This window comes from Apostichopus japonicus, chromosome 17 (genome assembly GCF_037975245.1).
Source record: "Apostichopus japonicus isolate 1M-3 chromosome 17, ASM3797524v1, whole genome shotgun sequence".
Taxonomy (NCBI): Eukaryota; Metazoa; Echinodermata; class Holothuroidea; order Aspidochirotida; family Stichopodidae; genus Apostichopus; species Apostichopus japonicus.
This window is the reverse complement of record NC_092577.1, coordinates 8,828,466-8,849,219: the sequence shown is the minus strand read 5'-3', so window position 1 is coordinate 8,849,219 and position 20,754 is coordinate 8,828,466. Positions and strand designations below refer to the sequence as shown.

The 20,754-nt window shown below is 39.1% G+C and overlaps 2 protein-coding genes and 1 long non-coding RNA gene across 3 annotated transcripts in view; 1 reads left to right on the top strand and 2 right to left on the bottom strand.

Moving 5' to 3' along the window:
* The window catches only part of LOC139984543 (uncharacterized), a 57,967-nt gene extending 41,700 nt beyond the window's left edge, over positions 1-16,267 (bottom strand). The window contains exons 1-2 of the mRNA XM_071998475.1: positions 16,194-16,267; positions 14,313-15,832 (exon numbers count right to left, since the gene is read on the bottom strand). Of these exons, the coding sequence (XP_071854576.1) occupies positions 14,313-15,832; positions 16,194-16,215 (1,542 nt within the window). The 5' untranslated portion in view covers positions 16,216-16,267. The remainder of the gene's footprint in view (positions 1-14,312; positions 15,833-16,193) is intronic.
* Positions 1-17,165, bottom strand: part of LOC139954924 (uncharacterized) — a 200,048-nt gene extending 182,883 nt beyond the window's left edge. The window contains exon 1 of the mRNA XM_071954916.1: positions 16,853-17,165. The gene's annotated coding sequence lies outside the window, so the exon portion shown is untranslated. The remainder of the gene's footprint in view (positions 1-16,852) is intronic.
* On the top strand, positions 5,130-6,836 carry LOC139954926 (uncharacterized). Its single transcript, XR_011788238.1, has 2 exons — positions 5,130-6,211; positions 6,446-6,836. It is a non-coding gene; the product is annotated as an uncharacterized lncRNA (long non-coding RNA).
* Positions 17,166-20,754: the final 3,589 nt, after the last annotated feature.

The window sequence follows — 20,754 nt, the reverse complement described above, 5'->3', positions numbered from 1 at the left end:
GTTTTGCCCGGTAACGATTGTAAGTTAATTAATCAAGAATGTAATTGTCGCCAATCTTTCTCTCTGTCTTGTTTTATGTTACCAAATGTTATTTGTTTTATTTCTTCCTTTTTGTGCATTGTTTTATAAGAAGAAATATAATGCATTATTATGTTATTATTATGTTATTATTGATTTGTTCAATTCATGTGTTTATTTCACCAATGTTTGTATATTGATGTATTGATATCTTTACTTTCTAGTTTTCACCGTGGTCTTGTTCAAACCACGCGTGTGAATAAATGGGCTAAAACATACAACAACCTTGTTCAGCTTCATTCAGCGTCGTCTCGGTGACAGTGAAAAAATCGTTGGGTATCGACACCCCGGAAGTCCTGCATATCCTTACGCCGTCCGGTATCTGGCCGTCGCTTCTTATTCACCTATTCCTGTCGTCTATAAGCCTACCAATTCCTGTCGTATAAAAGCTCACCATCGTATTCCAGTGACAGAAATAGTGTACCACGTGCCTGATTCCCGTAGCACCAATGTACTCGTCGTCAGCCTGCTGACTCATGGAAGACCTGAAGACTCCCAGGACTTCTGCTAAGAGGGCTGTTACGACGCAGATTAATCGTGTCAGGCAGTATATCGCGGAAGGTAACGTGGACATTAACAGTCATGTAATTTTATTGAAAGATCTTTTCCAAGTGTTTACGTTGGCTCACGACAAGTACCACGAGACGCTTACTGATGAGAAGGATGTTGAGGAGAGCGACGACTATTTCTGTGACAAGCAGAAAGATTATATTTCCGCTTTAAATCTAGTTAAAGATGCATTGAGTTCTGCTGAAGTAAAACGTGAGGATCAATCCCTTAAGGATAATCCAAATGCAGATTTATCTCGTAAAGAATTTCTACATTTATTGAATTTACCTAAGGTAGAGCTGCAAATATTTCATGGTAACCCATTACATTATCATCAATTCATTAGGGCTTTCGAGGCCAATGTTGATAGGGTATGTGACGACAACGATTTAAAGTTGTCTAGGTTAATGCAGTATACATCGGGCTCTGCTAAAGAGGCCATTAGGAGTTGCCAGTTAGTTGGAGGTAGTAGCGGTTATGCTAAAGCCATTTCCATATTAGAAAACCGGTTTGGAAACTCGCACCTAGTCACTGAGCGTTTAATACGCGAGTTAAGATTTGGTAAACAAGTTAGACTGCCGCAAGACATACAACAGTTAGCTGATGATATGCAAAATGCATTCCTTGTACTTTCAGAGTTAAAAACTTTGAAGGAGGTTGATTCTCAAGCAGTCTTAATCGAAATAGTTGCCAGGTTTCCTAACTATGTGCAGTTGAGATGGAAAAAATTTGCATTGAAGGCCAAACGGGCCGATGGTTGTTATCCAGGGTTTAAAGAATTCATTGAATTCGCAGGTGAAATCGCCAGTGAGGTAAATGACCCAGTTTATGGCGACGTGTATCTCAAGCGTTCAGATAAGTGTAAACGTGAACAAAGGAGTACTTCTAGCAGCTATTCTATCTCTTTGTCTAAGTCCAATACGTGTACTGGTGAAGGTGCCCAGGCAGCAAAACCTGGAATGTACGCTAGGGCTGAACCTCCTTGTGTACTATGTGAACAATCACACCGTCTGTGGCATTGTGATAAGTTTAAACAATTGCGTCCTAGAGAGAGATTGACTGTTGTAATTAAGCATAAGTTGTGTCATAACTGCCTTCGTGCCTCTCATAACACTAGTGATTGTGGCAAGCGCTCTGTTTGTAGTGTGCGAGGTTGTGGTAGGAAACATACCATGTACATTCATTGTGATGATAATACTGTAAATTCTTCACCTGATATTGAGGTTTCTAATGCTAGCTCCTCTCGTAGCAAAAGTACACACATGCCTCTAGTTCAGGCCACCGTGAACAGTTTGTGTGACGCATTTGTATTGTTAGATAGTGCATCCAGCAATTCCTTTTGTTCCCGTGCATTGGTCAACCAATTAGGAATCACTGGTAACTCTTATCAATTTGAGCTTAGAACGTTGAACTCGTCAGGTATTCAGCAATCCGAGATGGTAGACCTGTCTTTGTCTTCTAAATCGGGTGAAATCTTAAAATTATCTGCCGTTTACGTAGTTGACGAAATACCAGTTAAGAATTCTATGGTCGATCTGGAATGTTATTCCCATCTTAGTGGTATCGGTCCCCTACCTGCTTATCAAAGTGCTGATATTACAGTAGACATTCTCGTAGGTCAAGATAATTCTGAAGCACTTGTGCCGTTGGAGGTTAGGCGGGGTGGTCCAGGGGAGCTCTTTGCGGTGCGTTACATGTTTGGTTGGAGTCTTAATGGACAATCTCCCATTAGCCTCCCGAGTCGTAAGATAATTTCAAATTTTATATCTACTTCGACTATTCAGACTGATGTTTCTCGTTTGTGGGAAATAGAGAATGCGGGTTTGGATCTTCCGTCATGGTCATACGAGGACAAGTTGGTGATATCTTTGTGGGACAAAGAGCACAGGAAAGTGGATGGTCACCATGAACTTCCCATTCCTTGGAGGGACAGGTCGGAGACCCTCCCTAACAATTTTGTTGTTGCCAAAACTAGGTTAGACTCGTTGTACAAGAAACTTATTAGGAACGGCTCTTATGATAGGTATAACGCTGAGATTGTGAAACTTGTAGATAACTGTTATGCAGAGGCAGTACCAGATTCAGAGTTGTTCATGGTAGACAGGATATGGTATTTACCCCATCATGCTGTAGTGTCAGAGAAGAAACCAGACAAACTTAGGGTAGTTTTCGATTGCGCTAGTAACTTCAAAGGCAAGTCTTTGAATGATCGTTGTATGCAGGGTCCCGACATGATTAATAAGCTTCTGCCGGTCTTGTTGAGATTTCGGCAACATAGTATAGCAGTTCAAGCAGACATTGAAGCTATGTATAATCAAGTTAGGATCCCAGCTAGGGATAGAGATGCCCTACGATTCCTATGGTACATTAATGGTAAATTAAGATACCTTCGTATGACGTCACATTTGTTTGGAGGGGTGTGGTGTGCGGCTAGCTCCGCCTATGCTCTCAGGCGTACAATTACTGATCTGCCGAGTGTGATTCCGCTTGTTAAGTATGCGGTTGAAAGATCGTTTTATGTAGATGATTGTCTTAGTTCTGTGTCGAGTAAATCAGATGCTGAGATCATTATTAGGGAAATCCCCAAGGCCCTGAAAAGTGGAGGGTTTAAGTTAACTAAGTTTGTAGTCAATGATTTCAGATTGCTAGCTGAAGTGTCCGTGGAATGTAGGGCTAAGGAAGTTCTAGATTTTGGTACTAGTAGTGAAAGCAGGGCTTTAGGTATAAAGTGGATGGTTTCTCGCGATGAGTTCTTCTTCGCTCTGGAGAAAGATTTTGGTGGCTTGTTAACCAGGAGGAGAATGCTTAGTATAGTTTCGTCAATTTTCGATCCGCTAGGCTTGATAAGTCCTGTAGTCCTTTCAGGCAAGCTCCTTTTCCAGGAAGCTACAGCCCGTGGGTTGTCGTGGGATGAAGAGATACCCCCTGATATTGTAAGGGCTTGGGACACCTGGGCTCAGTCGTTGTCTTCTGTTAGTCGTTTGAGGGTACCTCGTTGTATAAAGCCTTGTTCCTTTGATGATGCATTCATCGAACTTCACCATTTTTCAGATGCTAGCTCTAAAGGTTATGGCTGTTGCTGTTATGTACGCTGTGTAAATAGGAAAGGGGAAATTCATGTACAGTTAGTCATGAGTAAGAGTAAAGTTGCTCCTTTAAAGCTACGTACTATACCTCGTTTGGAGCTGCAAGCTGCTGTATTAGCCGTAAAGGTTGATTCTCTGTTGAGAAGGGAGTTAGCTCTTGAATTTGCTAAGTCGTATTTTTGGACAGACTCGGAAGTTGTCTTGAAGTATATTCACAATGATAGCAGAAGATTCCATGTTTTTGTTGGCAATAGGGTTAGTCTTATCAGGGAGTTCAGTGACCCGCAACAGTGGTTCCATATTGAAACTAAAGCTAACCCAGCTGATCTAGTTACTAGAAATTGTTCCTTCTCAAAGTTTAATAGTAGTAAATGGTTTAACGGTCCTGACAAATTGGGTCGGTACAAGAACGATTGGCAAACTGCTAAACTTAATTCGCTCGTCTTAACGGATGACGATCCTGAAGTCAAAGAGACGGACGTCACTGTGGGTTATACGACTGTTGCTGGTCATGTGTCCCCTCCTGGGTTAAGTGATGTTGGAGATTCAGATGAGCCATTATATAGGATCATGAATCATTATTCTTCATGGTTTAAAATGAAGAGAGGTTTAGCGTGGCTCTTGCGTCTTGTGCGATTTTTTAAGGGGCAGAAACCTTTGGGCAGATTATCTGTCCAAGAAGTTCGTCGTGCAGGAGATATCCTCCTCCGTAAGAGTCAGTCTTCTAGTTTCTGTTCTGAGTTAGAAAGGTTAAGTCAGGGTAAGGCTGTCAGAGCATCTAGTTCCCTTAAAACGTTAACTCCGTTTCTAGATGGTAAAGGGCTTCTCAGGGTAGGCGGCCGTTTGAAAGAGTTTGACAGCAAACACCCGTGTATAATATCTGGTAAACATCCTATTGCTGAGTCTATTGTTAAGGACGCACACAGTATCGCCCATGTTGGCATTGAGTGGGTGCTAAGTATTGTAAGGAAGGATTTTTGGGTTACAAAGGGAAGGCCGTTGGTCAAGAGGATTGTTAGGGCTTGTGTCACGTGTCGACGCTTATATTCTAAGCCCTGTGTACAACAAATGGCAAATTTGCCTAGGGAACGTATTGCGGCTAATGTACCCCCCTTTATTCATGTGGGCATTGATGTGTTTGGGCCTTATTATGTCAAATTTGGCCGTTCTGAAGTCAAGCGTTATGGCTGTTTGTTCACCTGTTTAACAGTCAGGGCTGTCCATATCGAGAAGTTGGACTCATTAGATACAGAGTCCTTCTTGAATGGATTCAGGCGATTTGTGGCACGTAGAGGGTGTCCAGAAACCGTATTTTCAGATAATGGCACAAATTTTGTTGGGGGTGAGGCGGAGTTGAGACGGGGCATGAGAGACCTCTCTAATAAGGTAATACACGCTTATGCAGTGAAGGAGAACTTTGATTGGCATTTTATTCCCCCTACTGCTTCTCATATGGGGGGAGCCTGGGAGCGCATGGTTGGTGTAATTAAAAGAGTCATGTCTGCTATCCTCCCTAGTACTGTGAGACTTACAGATGAGATTTTGGGGACTTTGTTTTGCGAAGTCGAAAGTATTGTAAATGGTCGTCCGTTGACAAAACTCAGCGACGACCCACGTGACCCTACGCCTCTTACTCCCAACCATCTGTTATTATTGAGACATGGCCCTAGCATTCCGCCTGGCAAGTTTGAAAACGTTGACCGTTTCCGTCGCCGCTGGAGGCATGTCCAGCACCTAGCTAATCAATTCTGGCGCAAGTGGTTGAAATTGTATCTGCCTGAATTACAAAAGAGGTCTAAGTGGACGGGGGTCACTGATAATCTGGCGGTCGGTGATTTGGTTTTAATTTTAGATGAATTGACTCCCCGTAACCTCTGGCCGTTGGCGCTGGTTGTTAGCGTTAATTGTAGTAGAGATGGGTTAGTTAGGTCGGTAAGAGTTAAGACTAGGACTACCGAGCTGGTTCGTCCTATTACTAAGATTGTTCTACTTGAGTCGGCACTCTCATCTTCCTAAGTGTTTACACGCATTATCGTTGAAATTCCATGTTTTATAGTTGTTTATTTTTTATCTTCCTGATTGAGCTGTCAGGTGTGTCAGGCTTTATGGTTGTTTATTTGGTAAAGAAGCTTTACGTCACAATTTTGATTGCTAAAGCTGTTATGGAATTTTAATGTACATCGATGGGGTGGTTTAGGTATTGTAGGTTGTTATACTTGAATATGACGTATTCCAGTGGGGGGAGTGTCATCGTTGCCGATGTGTGCTATTTGCTTAGCGTTACCAAATGGAAATTTCCGCTTGGTCGAGGTCGGGCAGAGGTCAATACTGCCCATTTACTAGTTGCCTTTCATATCCACCTCGATTTGCATACTTATGTAATCGATGCGCAATTACGTAATCGATGTATACTTGCGTATTTTGAAGTGCACATGCTTCATTCCTCTCCTGGCTCAGAGAGGCGTCGCATGTGTTCCTGTAGCACTGTTCCTTAGTATGTAAGTATTCTAATTGTTTTATATAAGTATTAAGGGGCTTGATATTGTAATTGTATATCTCTTTTAATATCGCGTTATAGATATTTGCCTTTAATGTGATGTTGCTGCATGCTCGTGCCTGTTATTTATTATTGCCTTTTACTGTGTATTTGTTGTTTGCTTATTTGTAAGAGTATCTGGAGTAGATGTATCGCCAGAGGTTATTACTTTGTTGGTGTTCTGTACATTCTCCAGAAAGCCGCCGTTAACCCCAGAAAGCCGCCGTAAACCCCAGAAAGCCGCCGTTAATCCCTGTAAACCCCTGTACACCGCAGTTTGTCGTGCTGTTGGTTTTGCCCGGTAACGATTGTAAGTTAATTAATCAAGAATGTAATTGTCGCCAATCTTTCTCTCTGTCTTGTTTTATGTTACCAAATGTTATTTGTTTTATTTCTTCCTTTTTGTGCATTGTTTTATAAGAAGAAATATAATGCATTATTATGTTATTATTATGTTATTATTGATTTGTTCAATTCATGTGTTTATTTCACCAATGTTTGTATATTGATGTATTGATATCTTTACTTTCTAGTTTTCACCGTGGTCTTGTTCAAACCACGCGTGTGAATAAATGGGCTAAAACATACAACAACCTTGTTCAGCTTCATTGAGCGTCGTCTCGGTGACATAGGTAGCAGAACCTGTCCAGTTGTTGTCCAATCCACAAGATTACTTTTGTGAAACATTTCTTAAATAATATTGTAACTGAAGCTCTACAATGGTTGTCATACACCGGACCGGCATCACTGTACAAACTTAAGAGATGCCTTGTGCATTGAATCGTAGACGTTGATTTCCGTTAACCTACATCAACATTATTAACATATTCTTTGTTTCTGTTTATACTTTTCTATGTTCTTTTCTGGTCACATTTCACCGTCATATTTCTGCATTTCTATATATGGTTGTATTTCTAATTCTCTCAATACTGCTGTAAGATGTAAGATGAAACATGTGACCCACAGCATGGAGACATGTCACGTGCTCTGTAAAATCACAACTGTATATATCACTTAAACGGGAGATGATTGTCACATTGTAATGTCTTCAAGTTTCGTAGAATAACTAGTGATGGGAGGGGGTGAGGTTTGATGGTTATAAGCGGCCTCTGCTCTATATCTCCTAACGTTCAGCGCATAGCCCTGTACACGCAGTAGTTTAGTATCATGGAATTTGGCGTCGTGGAGTGTTCTTGAGACGTTATAATTATTAATAATCCAAATTAAAGGTGATATTCGTTGCACCGACAGGCTGAAATATATGGAATGTCAAATGAAGGTGTGTGAGTCGGAAGTGGTGGCTGGAGGGGAGGGGGGGCATTATCACATCTTCCTTAGTTCACTTGTTTTATCAAGAAATACATTTTGTAACATTCTTCAGTTTCAACGACATCAGCTTCACTCATATACGAATGTACTTTAAGGCATTACTGAGTCATTCTGCCGGATCCTTTGTTAGCGAAACAATACGATTTAATCAAACGATCTTTTCTTAATTAAATTCATATTCTCAGTTTTCGTTTGGTGTCGACACATCTAGGTACACGTCAACAATTTATCAACAAATGATAAACGTTTCAATTTCGATATAGCGTCAGAAGTTTGTGATATCAGTCTAAATTGTTCTATAAAAAAATCAAATATCAGAAATAAATGAACACAATTGCAACGTATGAAGTCATTTTTCTTTTCTGGAATAATAGTCGAAAGTCGAGGTAAGCAGAGTATATTAGACAAAGCATCTTTTAACATAATTTTCTGTGGTCAATGTTCCTTCTGAGCCACCGTAATACGCTTAAAAATTATATTGCGTACATTGTAATAACAGTCGGAGCAGCTGTTGCCACCTGGTACAGCCAAAACCAACAAAAACAGACAAAAAAGGAAACCTAAACAATAATGTTTAAATTTATAATGTATACCTCTATCATCCACTTTAGATTCTTACAGAGGGTGGCAGAGAGATAACTGAGGGCGTATTCCCCTCTCATAGCTACTCATCTAAAGTTTCTTCTCAAATTGGCAAGGAACAACTAAGTCACGTGACTTTCTGGTTTACATAGCGTTTATAGTTACACTATGAAACTAAGTATGTTGTATTACTACTCCGTATGCAGAGTAGGCCCTACTGGTTAAAATTGAAATCTAAACCATGCTACCCATGAGTTTATTTTGTTATCATCAAACGGTGTACTGCCCCTAAATTTCTCAAAGAACAGTTTGTTATTCAACTATTGACTTACCCCTCTCGCCTCCTTAGGCATGGAACGACTTGTCTGTTTGTTTGATGTTGTTAGTATTTACATACAATGTAATAGTTGTACACAGTTTCCATAGTACACAGTAAGCCTATATTTCACTCGATGTAAGATGAAACATGTGACCCACAGCATGGAGACATGTCACGTGCTCTGTAACATTCTTCAGTGTCGACGACACCAGCTCCACTCATATGTGATTTTACTTTAAGGCATTACTGAGTCATTTGGCTGGATCCTTTGTTAGCTAAACAATACGATTTAATCAAACGATCGATTTTTAATTAAATTCATATATTCTCAGTTTTCGTTTGGTGTCGACATATCTAGGTACACGTCAAAAATTCATGATAAACGTTTCAATTTCGATATAGCGTCGCAAGTTTGTGACATCAGTCTAAATTGTTCTATAAAAAAATGAAATATCAGAATAAAAAACCACACAATTGCAACATGTAAAGTCTTTTTCTTTTCAGGAATAATAGTCGAAAGTTGAGGTAAGCAGAGTAAATTAGACAAAGCATCTTTTAACATGATTTTCTCTGGTCAATGTTCCTTCTGAGCCAATACCCTTACACATTATATTGCGTACTTAGTAATGACAGTCGGAGCAGATGTTGCCACCTGGTACAGCTAAAACCAACAAAAACATAACAAAGGAAACCTAGACAATAATGTTTCATATATAATGTATACCTCTAACATTCCAGTTTTGATTCTTTCAGAGGGTGGCAGACAAATATTTGAGGTCATATTCCCCTCCCGTAGCTACTCCTCTGCACCTCTCCTGCCCTCCATTGTGGTACAAGATTAGTCTCTATACAGAATAGTTAATTTCAAGATTTTGTATTAACGTTATATGTTTATATTGTGAGAGAGTAAAAGTGCTGGTTTACACTGACGTTTGGTTGCTGCCCAGTGCATATGACTGCTCTTGTAGAAAAGAGTTCTCTCCATAGCATTGTAACAAGAGCTCACTAAAAAATGTAAACAAAAAACCGCAACACTTGACAAAGATGCCTTATTGAGCATTGGTCGTTTTCAGAAGGCTTACAGCTGCTACGTTGTTACGCTTGACTTGTGATCTGAGTTACAAGAAAAAGCAATTTACTTGAGCGAAAGACTTGTAAATTGAGCTAAAAATCATTGGCTTGGTGAAAACAATGTGATCAACTAAACCCAAATTTCAACTTACAGTAAAATTTAAATCAATAAAATGTCATCCATTGTAACTAGATGATAAATTATTGAACCACAAATGTTTTCAGCAGCATAATCCAGAGAGAAAACGAAACCTGTTTTCACATGTTACATATCAGAAATGTTACATATCAATGAGAAAAGGGGACTTCTCAAACAGGGCTTCCCGTTCTGTACTTTTTCCTTCTTAACATGAATATCCTTCTATTCGTATCTATCTTTCGTTATCATAAACTTATTATATTAATATAGTTTTTTCACATCTTACCTACCTTTCGTAATCAGGAACTGATTGCCTATTGTAATCGCTATTTACTTAGCCTGCACTGCAAACCTAATTTAGAACTAGCTTGCCTATTTTAATCGCTAAAACCAGATGAATTAATACGAATTGGAAGTGAAGAATCTTATCTTCATTCTGAAAAGATATCTAGTCATATATCGTAAAAATGATAACATGAACTAACTATGAAACAATTATACGATACCACGGGGTACACTTCTTATGATGTATAAACAGTGACTCTGTCATACAACGGTAGTAAAGTACGTTCTAAATTAGGTTTGCAGTTCAGGCTAAGTTAAGAAGATGGGTAACGAAGATTAATTTTCTTCTCACTGGAAAAGAGGAATATATTCTAAATGCTTCCCGATGAACTTTTTAGGGCAGCTTTAAATGGCCATGACGATAAAAATATCTTCTCCCTAATAAATTGTCCTTTTCTAAAACAAACAACAAAATAATATTCCAGAGCTAAAAGCTTCGATTAGTTTGCACTCTAGTCATATAAACGGCATATGATACATACTCGATACACCCAATCAGCATAAGTCACATACACGAATGTCGTGTATGGAAGGTAAATGTTACATCCAGTCCGCATATGTGATAAAATCTACAAATAACTAGAACAACTGTAATATGCCAGTTCGGCGTTTGTTCCTTCGACGTAGACCAATGCTGGGCTATATTTCTAAGAAGTAGTCTAGCTAGCATGCGACTGCAATATAAACGAAGACAATTATAACTAAAACCATCACAGATTAACCGGACAACCAAGCCCATTAATATTTGTCAATCACGACGAACACATGTGCAGGACGTGACAGAGAATACCCTGGACACTGATTGGTCAAATTGAACATGTTAACGTTACTGTAACCTCGTCACAGAAATTCAACTAGGGAGAATGCACAGTTTATCGCCGTTTGTTTAAGAAGTGAAGCCTTGATAGAAGTGAGGGCGCTTTGTGGTGTACGGCAAAAAGCCAGATCATTTGTAAGTCTTCACATATACATTGTGCATTCGACTTTGAACTGAATTTGATTATACCTGTTTTTCTGAAAGAGTAGGTGTACTTTGCACAACAGAGGCATGTTATGGCGACTAGAGTGGTAAGTACTATACTTTTGATTTTAGAACTTTTAATTTATTTTCTCGCGTCTATAATGACTCGAGTAAGTGGAGTGTTTCTGCAACTTTTAATGTCTGGGAAGGGTCATTTCCGGTATCTGAGAGGCACATGGCAAACATTTTTCTTGCTTATATTATTTTAGTGCTCAACTCAATTAGTGACATAGCCTAGTTGTCCCTAAAAAATGCCGTGAAAAAGCAACCATCCCTCCTCCCCACCCTCTCCCCCACACACACCTCCTTTTGTGTAATACTTCCACATTAGTCTGTGCATGCAGTTATCAGTTTAGTGTTAATGTTGCAAAGTGGGTAGTTGCCTATTTTCCTATTATTGAATTGTTAGTGATAACCCCGGGACATCATAACCGTCATCCAGTGGCGGGCTGGCTACACGGGCATTTGGGTAATGCCCGGTGGGCCGATGGCCCGGTCCATTTTCACAGTACTTAATAGAATACAGACGGGCTGTGTAGAAATATAATTTTAACTGTGGGAATCAGCTCATGAAATTACCATGTTAGTTCGTATCAAAAGAACGTGTTGTTGGCAACCCGTCCGTGCTAATGGATTTTATTTAGTTTTTTTTTCATTTTCTTCTAGCATGTTGTCACAAAATGCTTTAAAAAAAATAAAAGAAATGCAGTCTAAAACATTTATTTTTGTCTATTTTTGTTTACGTTTTAACTTTCCTCAGCTTAATCAAGTGTTGCTTCTGGAAAAATATTGCTGGGTCATTTTAAAGGATTTTTGTAGCCTAAAAAAATGAGAAATATAGCAACATTTTGCATCTAGACATTCCTTAACTTCAAAAGCATATCAATGAGGAGGGGGACACCCCTCCCCCTTAGACCCCTCCCCAGGACGGCGATCACTATGGAAGTAGTATGTCAAGGTCTAGGTGGAAAATGCTCTGGCCGATTTTAAGACCGCCCCTGCCGTCATCCCATGTTATTCTGGCACGTGGATCTATCGATATGGCTAACTATATCCAGGGTCCAGTGAATAACAATACAGCAGCTGAACAGACGACACTAGTAAAGTTATTAGATTCCTATTTTATTGCTTTGACTATCGCTTCCTAAGAATTTCTGTGAAACTACAGTCCACTGATACATTTTTGGCACTTGCATGCGGCTTCACTCCTACTTCAATATCTATGTTCCTCGCCTAGATAGCGAAATGTTACGAACATACAGTGATTTACACCGAAGGCCTAATGCACGATTACTCATAACGAATACGATGTAGGTATTGGTCATCATACAAAACATGTAATATACGTACGGAGCCGCTAGCTGTGGAACTAACTATGACTTTGTACTAAGTTTGTAGTAAATAATGCCGTGTCATTACGTGCTAGATGTCCGTGCCCGAGATCACATAATAACACCAAGTCCTTGCGGATAAATACGATTAACATTTGTTGCTTGCAACTTGCTTGCAGGATGTTTTAAACTCAAATGCGTACAAATGTTATCTTTCTTGTTTAATTCGAGAATAATGAAACCAAATTAGAGAATATTACGTATTGTTTTGAAGAAGTATGCTACTCAAGGACATCTATTTCTCTACATGTGCATAATTAACTGTTCGCCGACACAGTTCTTTGCAAACCTGGGTCTGGATTTGGTCCTGCGTAGTCAATTTGTGAATTTGAGATTGCTATGAAAAATGCATGTTGAGCTGGTATTCACCAGCCAGCCATGTAGCTGATTGAATGGGCGAGTAATCCCAATATTGTAGCGCATGCGCACTACAACAGATATGACTCTACCCTGTACTTCCACCGGGGGTCCTCTGACCCTTTGGAATTAACAGTTTGGTTTTCTTTACATATTTTAGAGATCTGAATCGTGTATTTACGAACGGATGGAACGCTGTCAGCAGGGCCGGATTTACCAATGGGCAACGTGGGCAGCTGCCAACGGGCCTCCACAACAACGGGCCTCCACAACAAGGGGCCTCCACATACTTCATGAAAAAAAATATATATAAGGGGAAATTTGAAGAAAAAAAATTAAATGTAGGCTGACAAATATCATCAATCAAAATCATATTGCGCGCGGCTTACGCCATGCATACGCTTGAAGTCATATTCAATTTTAATTGTATCTATTTGTGAATGGTAGAAACAGCTAAGTGGTTGTTTTCCCGTTATTGCAAATCACACATCGGCAGACAAACATGATTGGCCTAATATCCAAAGTCATCAATCTCAACGTCTATTTTCTTTAGAACTAGGTTAATGGTTTTGGTTGAAACATTTCAGTACACCCTGACAGTGCGCCTGTCATCACCTCCCTCTAGATCTCAGACAGGTATTGCTAATTGATTCTTTTCATGTGCAATGATGAAACAACTGTCTTCTCACCCCCTCTACACACACATACACAGGCCCGTGCGCGTCTGGGCAGTTGGCAATTGGCATTAACATGTTCGTCATGAATCATGTTAGTCCGGTCCTGCTAAAAGCAAGTTTAGGCCCGGGGTGTGAGTTTTTTCGGTTTTCCGGGATAATTAGCATATGCAGGCCGATCAAATTCTTGGAAATGGGACAACACCCCCTTTCTCCAGAACCCAATTTCTAGATAACTTTAGTCATTTTTGACGCAAACAGGCCTACATACCGTAATGAAAATTCTTCAGAAATCACAAAATACTGCACCATTTCGCATCCAAGAACCCTTCATTATTGGAAAAAATCCAATACCCCTCCCCTTACACACCGCCCCCAGGACGGTGATCACTGGAGGGGGGCCTCCACCACTGAAGGTTGCCCACGGGCCTCCACATGTCTAAATCCGGCCCTGGCTGTCTGTCTAGATTATTTGAGACATTTGTTTCAGTAGACTTAATTCTTGAACTATCTTTGCTAATTCTTCCAATAGGTTTGAATGATATCTCATAACAAAACAGTCATCGTTGAACAAGATGTAATTGATATAAAACAATACATTGATAATTTGTGACTTTCTCTAGGCGGGCTGTGTAGTTTAATGTAATATACATTTATTTATATTTGTTTATCGCTGAATTTAATGTAAACATTCATGAAGTGGATTTTTTTCTAATTATGTTTTGTAATATTGATTTGTTTGTATATTTAGTTAACCAATCAACATCATGTTCTTTTGGTATAGTTGGCAGAAACTAACGTAACAAAACTGTTTTCATATGATGATCATACTTACATCAAATCTAGATGCAATCTCCAAGAGCTGGATGGTGGATCTCTGAAGAAGCTTACTGTTGTCGCTCCAGATGTGAACAGTCTTTGAACACAGATCCCTGACGGTGTCCTTGATTCCATCTACCTCACCAGTTTGTTCCAGGATGCAGAGGATGGCAAACTTATCACCGTCTCCCCTGATCTGCAAGTATTCTATGATTCTTTTCCCAACTACTGGGCTAATCCCACAGGTGAATCTATAGAGGTACTGAAGATTAAATGGATCCACTTTATCAAGAACCTTTTTCAGTTCCGATGCATTTCTTGTAGCAGCTACAACTTCTACCAGTCTATAACACGCAAACCATTCACAGAATAGTTGATGGTAGAACCTTAAGTCAGTCTTTATCTGTAAGTCTGTAGTAGAAGCCTGTTCGTTTGTCTCAGCAGACACTTCTTCCTCTACCAAGATACCTACTGCAATATAATGTTGACAAAACCCTTGACCTAGTCGTGTACAGAGTCCATCCTTACGCCATGATAACTGTTTGTTTTCACGGCAGAGACCTTCAAATGCTACTTTACTCAGTTCGTCGTGTTCACTTCCATGTTCGCTCATGTGTTCCTTTGCGTGTTTGTCCAGTGACTTGTTTCTCTTGTGACTATTGAAACATTTAATCATGTAGCGAAAGAAATCGGTAACTGACTTAAATGTCTGAAAATGTTTCTTTTCGTGGGTCATATGAGAAAACATTGCAAATAAAAGAGGCACTTGACATAGGTCATCCAGGATCGGGTTTTCCTTCAAAGCGCGCTTAATGCTAGCAACGCTTTCTTCGTCTTCCCCAGTAACAGCCTTGCGAATGTACTGGTCACGTGCTTTTTCGTCAAAGCCAACTAACCTAACAAATTTTGTGTTTGATTTGTCATAATCATTCGGACAATATCTGGTTGTCAGGGTAACATCAATATCTTCAAATAGATTGCTGGTAATGATACGTCCTACGTCACTTCCGGTAACTCCGTCCCTATCAGGAAACTCATCATACCCGTCCAGGAGTACCTTAACAGAAGTGCAACCTTCAATGATATTTTTAATATCAGAAGATTTGATTCGGGGATCGTTTGGTGCTAAAAACAGCTTAATTGCTTGATAGATAGATATCTTGCTGTTCAGCTGCCTCAACCGGAGAAGAATTAGAATCTCTACGTCTTTAAAAGGGGACTCCTTTACACCGTTGCACCAATCATAGGCGAGCTGTAGGGTCACTGTTGACTTACCATACCCGGCTTCTGCTTCTATGATGCGCCGTTTGGCTTTCATTCGAGGGTCTGTGAAGATATCTTTGTACGAGTCCACACGTACCCATGGTCCTTCTATCTCCTTCGTCGCTCCTTTTACAATGTAGATCTCTGTACCGCCCTCAACAAATATCTTGTCAACACAATATAGTCTGTCCTTGACGTACGGTATGGGCTGGATTGCGTCATATTGTAGTTTATACCTGCTCTTCAGAGAACTGATGAGTATGGCCTTTTTGTCTGAGAAAATGGCAACATTTGGTTTTAATGCTTATATATAAATTGGAAAAAATTACGGCGGGCAATCTGTTTGAAGTCGCTGTGAACAACAAAATTATACCCGTTAAATCGGAGGAATATGCAATTTTATATCGCCTTATATATGCGTTCATAGCTACATATAACAATTCCAATCGGTTAGGTCAAATTAATAAGGTAGAAAAAAAACAATGATAACAATAAAGAAAATGACATTGAACTCTCGACCATACACTGTAAGAGTAATAACAATGCTGAGGCTTAAATCCTTATCAATGTTTATCTTAAACATAAACTGTCTAATGCTAAAGTTACTAATAAAAACTGTGTAATTACAACAAACCTTGCACTGTAAGGCGCTCCATCGATTATGACCTCACAAAAAATTTCGTGACTGGTTGGAGGGATGAACTTGGGTCGTCACTTTTCTTTTCCGTTGAGTGATATTATCCATGAATATCTTCCAAAGCGATGATCTGTTGATGCAGAATGTATGGTTAAAACTAGCTTAACAAAATTTAATAGTTATTCCCTCAGTAACCTTTATTTGATGAAATTAGAGAGAAAGATGACACTTTGTTATCAATTCACACTCTTGTGTATAGAATTAGCCTACCAGGTTAAAATTGCTAGCCTAAGTTAAACTGCTGCTTTAAACGTCACGACTGGGACTCGGGCAGAGGAAAATAATTGTAACGGTTCCTTTATCAGCTATATTAGTTTGAATCTCACATGATTTTTAATCTTCTAATATTTTTAGTAAAATAATCTTTACCATGCATCGTTCTGTTCACCCTGATAAAGCAAAAATATCAGTCACGTGATTGCTATCATATAAAACAAAACATCTTAAAAATCAGTTAAATTCTTAAACTGAATCTGCTTATGCTTTTGTTTTCATATTCTTCCTATTTATCAGGAAGTTGTGTAGAGTTTAAGAATACTAAGTATATCAGTACATATATAGCTTCACACCATTACTGTCTCCTGTACGTTACTTACCAGTAGGACCATCGGTTTCTGGGTTTATAATCCAGAGTAGAATTTAAGTCTAGGACCCTTTAATCCTTAAATGCTAGATGAAAACCACGAAAAAAGAACGTACGGAAACAGGAATGAAGAACATCCACTTGAAAAGATGGCGTCGTGTAGGTCATGTGACGTGCTAACATACGGCCATGGACGATAACTAGATATCGGTAGGAATCAGTGTATAGATTTAACTGTTCATGTTTTATAGTTTACACAATCAAATACTTTATTTGATATCTGATATTTATGCCTTGCTGTGTTTATTCTGTCATATCAGCCTTTCTAGAGTTCCTGCTGTACGTAAATACATTGCTTTCAGTTACGTCTATTAATACAAAGCATTGTAAGTTTCCGATGTATTTTGTCCTATGCGCGTAATATGCTTGAAAGTACAAAAACTGTTTAGATGAAACTACAAGCGGTGATGGCCAACTCTGTATATGCCTTGACAAGAAATCTACATATTGGTTTACGAAAATTAAAACAACGTAAAACCACTGTTTATTACACAAATATAAAAAAGAAATAAATTATACATAATTTGACAAAATAGAGAGTAGATATAATGATATTGAGCTAGAGCGGGATTCTAAAAAGTAAGATAAAGATTGCAATGGATCGTGATTATAGTCCCGTTCTAGAAACAAACAATATTTTGTTCTGTTCAAATCGATCGTCCTGGCCAGTTCTCCTTTGTTGATTAACTTCAGAGAGGCAGGATTTCAATGAACGGGAGAACTCAGTTATAGTTTAAGTCATCAACAATGCCTCTTTTGTAAGAACGGGTTAGATGTTTTCAAATTATAGAATCATGTTAGAAAACTGAGAAGATCATTTCTTTTTTTCATTTAAAGAACTTTATATGCTTCAGTTAGGCGACAATATGGTCCAGTAGCGCAATGGCGTTCACAGGATATCAAAGGTCTGGGAGGAGAGGGGAAGAGGGGGGGTGGAGCTGGGTATCAATCACTCCCTACTGTTTAAGGTATTGGAGCCTGAACTTTTGTGATAGGTCCAGAGGCGGATGAGGACCTCATAGAGAAGGGGGACTGAGCTGGATTATTGAAACAGGCTGCTATATGAGATAGGAGTCTGGAGATCCTGCCCCGGAGATATAAATAAAAATTTAGACATAAAATTATGCACAATGCATATTTAGCCTATAAAGCAGGTCCATATAAGTAATTCTCAACGCAATGTTTACTTATAAATGATGCCATACTAGTAAGGGTGATGATATAACCGTATCAAGGATCCAATTCTCAACAGGATGATTAACACAATCCACTGATTGAACCATTTCTCAATGACTAACGATCTGAGATGTGACCACGACCAACATGCACTACCCTACACACATCCCCTGACTGACGATCCGAGATAGGGCAATGGCCCACGTGACCTCCTCCACCCCTTGCGCACTGCACTGTAGGAGCGTCGAATGCCAGGTTCGGTCCCGAGGACAATGCCGGGCCCCCTCTTTTCGCTGACACATATCCCATATTTTTTTATAGCCCCTCCATACTTCTCCCGAGGCCCCCAGACTGCAAAGTGATGCTATCATTACATCATGTCAACTCCAATTTATACGACTATGCTTGCGTGTGTTGTAAAACTCATCAAATTTCCACATCATTTAGGGAAGGGGAAGAGAGAAGAGGGGAAGGAGATGAGGGGGATTGGAGGGGGAGGTAGAAGCAAGGCATACAGTACAGTGTCCTTAGGATATCTTGAGATTTTTCGGGGCTTGATCTTGGGAAATTGCAAAGTCGGGAGTGATCAAGCTCACTAATGCACAACCCAAGCACTTCGTCCTCGTTCTGGCGTAGTGACGAATGTTCAAAATAGAACAAAATAGAATTTGCATGGGTTATACGCAGGTATCAACATACGTGTTTTAGTATTTTTTCTTTGAGTGCATGAATGGGGTCGGATATGATGAGGGGAGGTGGTAAAGAGGGCAAGGAGAGCCGGCTGTTGAAAGGGGTGGTATATTGGTCTTATTCATTTTTAAAAAGAACGCCCAAAATTTGATGCAATGTACAACATAGACAAGGATTTTGCATGGGTTATGGGCGGATATAAGTGTTTCATTATGTTTTTCTTGGGTAAAATGGATGGTATCGGATAGATGGATGTTGAGGTAGGGAGGGCAAGGAGAGCCGGCTGCTGAAAGGGTGGCATATTGGTCCTATTTATTTTAAAAGGACCCCCACCATTTTCTACAATGTATAACATAGACAAGGGATATGATGAAATGTTTACACATGCATTTGCAACAATAATAGTTCCAGTGGCGTAATCTGTTAAGTCGGAACTCTTATGAAGCACACAGACTACGGAAAAGTGTGTGCAATTCTTCATTTTTCAAGTTAGTGTATTACGTGAATTGTCTTTGACAGTAGTTTCTTAGTATCCTTCAAAAGTTTGGGAAGCTTTTTTTCACTATAATATCCCCTTAAACGAATGTGAATTTTTTCATACGCTCCAAGGCATATTCATAATATCCAACCCAACCTCGTGTGAATCCTCAGATTTAAAGAAGGAAACAACTGTGCCATTGTTCAAGTGTTTCCAAGTTGTACTATAGTATGCTGTTCCTCCTTTTTATTTCCTTCCACTATGCATATAAAATTTATAGAGAGGAGTCATATAATACCTCAACAAGAAGAATAACTAATATAATTTTGTTTTTTTTAAGATGATAGGATACCGAACAGTCCAAGAATAACTAATATAAAAGGGGAGAAAAAGTCAAGATGATAGGATATCATATAAAATACATCTACACATACAAAAGTAAATACATAAAACGATATAACAAACAAGACTACAACAAACATTTCAAGTGCTTGAATGGAATGTATAAAGCAGCACGGTAAATAAATGAGTTTCTGTAAACTTACGTTCGGTATTTTGTGGGGATTCCTTATATTTCTGCTCGATTTGTGCAGAAGACTTTTTAGTACAGTATACAAAGGGTGCTTCTGATCACTGTAAATCCTATTAGCAATTCTTGTAAACTCAGGTCTTGCAGCAGCATTTACTTTTTCTAAAAGTATATGGCAATCTAAATTAAATATAGCCGATATGTAATTAAGAAACTTCATTCTTCTTTCTTTGCTTTTTTGCAATATAAAATAGTACCAAACAGGCACTGTATAGATCACATGTGCCAGGTTGAATAACAGTATTGAAAACATTTTCCTTAGCATTTTCGTTAAAGAAAGACACAACGTAAGCCACACTAGATACTTTGTAATATACTTCTTTTAATACCTTGATGCTTTGCAAGAAAAGGTCAAACTGTCGTCGATGTATACTCCCAGTACTCAGTTTTGGAGGTTCTAGCCACCTCAGCTCCCTCAATAATAATACGTTGCGATCTTGATAGAATGAGACTTTCATTTTTTTATGGTTTTATTTTCGAAAACAAATTTCATTTTATTATAGAGGTTACACAATAAAGTCTTGCGGTCACATGTTGGAACTATGTCATTTACAGAACACTGAAAATTTCATTGGTCAGTTTCAACAGCGCTCTTAGGACTTGTGCATGATACAGCAGTATCATCGGCATATTTTGTAACAGAAATGTGTGAGGTTAACCTAATTTCATGAGTATATATAGTAAATAGAATTGCAAATAATGGACCCCTACCCCCAAGGCACACCAACCTTTATTTCCGATATTTCCGATAACCCTTTGTCCAACTTTCCTTGTCTGGACCATCCTTGAAAAAATTGTGTCAGCCAATAAAAAGACATGTTACTTGGATACTTTCATAACTTTGAAGATCCTTCATTAATTGATTTGGCAAGACAGTATTAAACGCACTTGAAGAGACCCCGCCTTTGTTATAATTCTTTCC